Source organism: Lolium perenne, chromosome 4 (genome assembly GCF_019359855.2).
Source record: "Lolium perenne isolate Kyuss_39 chromosome 4, Kyuss_2.0, whole genome shotgun sequence".
Classification (NCBI taxonomy): Eukaryota; Viridiplantae; Streptophyta; class Magnoliopsida; order Poales; family Poaceae; genus Lolium; species Lolium perenne.
The window spans coordinates 385,990,187-385,994,999 of record NC_067247.2 but is presented as its reverse complement, the minus strand read 5'-3'; the positions used below and the strand labels follow the sequence as shown (position 1 = coordinate 385,994,999).

At 47.6% G+C, this 4,813-nt stretch overlaps 1 protein-coding gene across 1 annotated transcript; it reads right to left on the bottom strand.

Moving 5' to 3' along the window:
- Positions 1–2,364: 2,364 nt before the first annotated feature.
- On the bottom strand, positions 2,365–3,133 carry LOC139830355 (uncharacterized). Its single transcript, XM_071818359.1, has 2 exons — positions 2,788–3,133; positions 2,365–2,702 (listed from the first exon to the last, which is right to left on the bottom strand). Exons 1-2 carry the CDS (start codon positions 3,131–3,133, stop codon positions 2,365–2,367), a joined length of 684 nt encoding a protein of 227 aa, XP_071674460.1.
- Between the last annotated feature and the right edge of the window lie 1,680 nt (positions 3,134–4,813).

Genomic DNA, 4,813 nt, shown 5'->3' with positions numbered 1-4,813 from the left:
TTGGCAAAGCGTACCTGAACGTTGTCTTCGGCAAAACTGACAATTTCAGGAAGGAGAAAATCGAGTTTGAGGTAGTGAACTGGGAATCACAGTATCACGCCATACTCGGGAGACCAGCTTATGCCAAGTTCATGGCTGTGCCGCATTACGCATACCTCAAGCTGAAAATGCCTGGGAACAACGGAACGAACATTACAGTCCATGGAAGTTTCTCACGCTCGGACAACTGTGATCGTGATTTTCAAAGGATTGCTGCAAAGTTTGGGCCACAACGAGAAATTGTCGACCCTCCGCCTAAGCTGACGATACGAGAAATCAAGGAGGAAAAGCATGACAGGGAAACCAAGAAGAAGCCAGCCAACCTTGCCCTTGAAGCCTTGGCAGCAGAAGCTCCGACAACAAAAGCTTCAGCAGAGGATGGCATAGAAGGCACAGGAAACAGCAAGACGCTGGCAATCACCGCCCAGACCCCTGGCGAAATCAACAACGCTGCAGCAACCACTAGCATGGCGAAGAAGTCAGAAGATGCTGTCGAAGATGAGAAGAACCCCTTCCTTGATTAAGCACTTCCTTAGCCTTTAAGTTTTTTTCCCTTTACTTTACACAGGGCCTCCCTTTTTCGCCCTCTAGTTTCGTATTTACCCTATCAATAAGCACTTAAGTTTCAATTCTTGTTAAGCATTGCAGTAATTTAAAGCATCTATGACCGCGCCACCGTGAACCTTGCTTACAAGTAACGGTACAACGTAACGCGCGGTAGAAGATCGCGCCCCAAGGGAAAAACTTCTACGAGTGCTGCAAAGAAAAACAAGGACATTAATCCTTCCCTCTGCTTCAGATGCCTCTATGAGTGCCGCAAAAAGCAAGAGTTTGGAAAACATAAAACAACCCATGTTCGATATTTCACTTATGGAAATATCAAAGAACAACGGGCTCATTGGCAGAATCATTGCACCCGAAATATTCGGGAGTGACTGTCGAAACTTACAATCGATTGAAAGCAAAGTTGCGCATACAACAGGTTTAGCAAAACCTGCAACACGAGCTGATCAATCATAATGATTTGTTGACCAACCAGTATACATACATATAACGGGCAATTAAGATTTGCTCCTTCAAAAATTTGCCAACGACACGGTAAAAGTACATATTCATGTATTTACCAAATAACAAGTTTTGGCTTAACAATCCTAACACTTGGATGCATGGATTAGCCAATGCAATTCATTTTACAAAAATAACTTTACACCCTAACGTCACCCTTGCGGAGTTTCCCTTTCTTCAGGTACATTTGACTCCTCCTCAAGCATGTCGACAATTATGTTGGCGGGCACTAAAACCTTCGGGTACAGTTCTTCAAAATCACCAGTTGCGTTGGTGATAGATAGCAAACATGCTGAGGGATAACGAGCAAGCACAAGGGCAAGCGTACACTTGGCCCCTGCGAAAACTTGAGCTCGCACCAAATCCCGAACCTTCTTGGCGTTTCCAAACTCGGACATCAAAGTCAAAGGCGTGGGGGGAACTGCATTCAAAGGAAAAATTGTCTTCCAAACCACCCTCATAGCTTTGTAGCACTTATCAAAGAATTGGTGGACTTGTTGGACCCGATCCTGAAATTTTGCAACAGCCGAAGCCTTCGAGTGATCCCGCCAGAAAATCTCTTCGGATGAGGAAAGCTGGGTTAAAGCATGCACTCGCTCGTGTATCCGCTTGTTCTCTTCTGCACGGTTCAACGCTATGACTGCCAAAAGAATCAGTAAAGAGTCAGACAAGGTGTTGTTAACAAAAGGGCAAAGGAATCAGGAAACTTACAGTTCAAACTCTCAGTAGCTTTATGCAGCTCAGTAAGAGTGTACCGTTCCACGTCGGCTGCAATCTCGCTCTTCTTATTGACAATAGCAGCTAAGGCATAAGTGCTGCGCAGGTCCTTTTCCATCTGCGTAATCCGATCCTTCATACGCTGGATCCGATCACTTTCAGGAAGGGCACCCGAAGAGTCGTCAACAAATGAGGGTATTGGGAAGACCTGCAGGAAACACCGTTACAAAAGGATGATGGATATGGTACAGCTGAGCATCCGAAATAACTCCCATCGGGAGAAGTACAAGAAGAAATATCATAACAAAAGTGTGCTAACAACACTGCTAGCACGGAGTTTATTACAAGCATAAGTTTTGCGGCAGAACAATGTTTCACATCAGTTCAAGCATAAGTTTGCTACAAGAATCAAGGGGCTTGGGTCTGAGTCGATAAACTGGGTCCAGCCGACGATTTCCTTGATGAAACCAGTTCAAGGAGCTGGCGGGCACAAGTAAGGGCAGACGCTTTAAAGGCGCTTAAATCAACAAGCTGCCCGTATTGCTATTTCGGCAGCTCCTTGGTCATTTCCTCGATGTCACCCTTAAAGCCGTAACCCATCATAAGCTGGAAGGCAAGGACAGCACCATAAGTGCGCGATGTACGCTTGAATACCTCGATAACCTCCTTGGTGTCAACCGCGAAGGCATCGACCAGCTGCCCCAGGGTCTTCTCCTGCTTGATCTTGGGGAAAATCATCGAGTGCATCCACGTCAGGGCACCCTTCCCCTTTACAAGAAGCTCCCGCGTAAGCTGGTGAGAGGCAAGAATCATTGACATAGCATTTGCTGGAGTGTTGTTTGGAACTCTGTCCAGGGCATCAGCTGGGATATTCGCCGCTTCTGCAGGAAAAAGAAAGAAAAAAGTACATTGGCAAAAGGATCGAATCCATAAGTACATCAATCGACAGAGGTGTATAAAAATTACCAAGCAAGGCCAAAGAAGATTGACGAAGGACTTCATCCTTTTCGGCTGCCCGAGCTTCAGCCACCAGCCTGGATGCTTCCTCCTCCTTCAACTTCTCTTTCAGCTTGCCCAGTTCCACCTTCAGAGAGTCAACCTCTTGGCGAGCCTCAGCAGCTATCTTGACTGCGCCATCCAATTTCAAGGAGGAAGATTTGACTTCCTCTTGTAGCCGAGCCTTGTCAGCTTCCAGAGAAGTGAATTGGGAGGCGAATGCCTCCAAAGAGGAAATAACGCCTCGCAAGTCCTTAAGAAAGAAGGATATTTTACCAGAAATTGTCAAGCAAAGCACGCTCCAAGAGATTTGCATCACAGTTAGAAAAAGACTTACAGAAGGAGGAGTCGCGGTGGCAGCAGTTGGAGCGACGTCTTTCCCTTTGGAAAGGGAAGAAGCAGTCGATGCTTGAGCCATAGGGGCAGCCTTAGGAGCTGAAGCTTCAGAAGCCACTACGACCGGCGAGGCAGCATCAGATTTGGCTTTTTTAGACGGAGGCTCGATAAAGCCTTCGTCGCTGCAAAGGTGAAAGGTCGACAATGAAGAGTAAGAAAAATAAAAGGGCAAAATATAACTTCAGAAAATAAACTGCTTACATGTCAAAGAGATCATCTTCATCGGCAAAGCCGCCGGTCGATATCTTCACAGGCGAAGCTCTGGCCTCCTCCGCAGCTGCATCAACAAAGGTATCACGATCAGCGTCGTCATCACGCACTGATCCATCTGCGACACCAGCATCATCAGCTGAGGAAGGAAGGTCGGTATGGGCAACTTCAAAATCTATCGGACCATTATATTCGTCCTCTAGGGCTGTATGCTCGACAGTGTGAAAATCTACGGGGATTGAGGACCCTCATCCCTCAGAAGTATCATCCGGTGAATCATGCATATTTCCAGAAACCATGGGGATCTGTCGAAGAAAATAACAAGTAAGAACAATGGTAATTATGTCGGCTAAGTAAAAGCAGCATAGTAGGAACGTGAAGAAAGAAAAGTACCTTTGATAGTGGATGGTCGGCGTCAAGGGGAGCATAAGAGGAAATCAGCGAAATCGAATCTTCCTGGTTAAAGGAAGTAAGGCGACGGACTTCGTCAAGCAACTCCTTTTCCGACAGATCGGCAGCATTAATCCTGGTTTCGTCCTTTGGACCTGAGTACAACCACATCGGGTGGGCTCTGGCCATGACTGGTTGGACTCGGCGTTTCAAGAATACCGCTGCCACCTCTATGCCGATCATGGTTTGGCCGTCGGCCTCTTTGATTCGAAGGAATTTGGTGAATAATTCTTCGGCTGTTGCTCTTTCGTCGGGTGAGAGAATATTCTTCCAGGAATTCTTGGGCTTGGCTTTGGAGACATCGACAAAGCAAGGAAGCCGAGATTCGGGTGACAGGGAGTCCTTGATGTAAAACCATTTCAGCCTCCACCCTTGCACGGACTCTCTCATTGGGAAATTGAAGTAATTGACCTCCGAACGAGCTACAAACCCCACTCCTCCGGTGACAAAGTAACCATTATTACTGCTGTATCTCTTCACATAGAAGATCTTTTTCCACAGCCCGAAATGAGGTTCGATACCCAGAAACGCCTCGCAAAGGGTGATGAACACAGCAACGTGGAGGATTGAATTGGGGGTAAGTTGCCATAGTTGAATTTCGTACGTCCGCAAGAGGTGGAGGAGGAATCCATGAGTAGGAAGTGAAAGGCCTCGGTGTAGGAAAGATAAGAACATCACGGTAAAGCCAGCAGGGGGATCAGGCCGAGAAATCGCACCTGGAAGGATTACGTCTCCCGCGTCAGAAGATATCAATCCTAGGCTTCGGGATCTCTTCTCGTCACGCTTGGTGACGGTTGATGCCACCCAATCTCCGGGCTTGACCGTTGAACTCGACGGCGCTGGCGGTGCCGGAGCTGGAGGAGGAGCGCTCCCCCTCGGAAGAGAAGAGGAGGACTTGGCGGCGGCGCCTCCGCTGGTGGAACTGGCGGTGGCGGCAGGA

Coding starts and splice junctions, on each gene's coding strand:
- LOC139830355 (XM_071818359.1), bottom strand. CDS start 3,133: ATGCAAATCTCTTGGAGCGTGCTTTGCTTGACAATTTCTGGTAAAATA. Junction 2,703..2,787: donor ATCTTCTTTGGCCTTGCTTG/GTAATTTTTATA, acceptor TTTTTCCTGCAG/AAGCGGCGAATATCCCAGCT.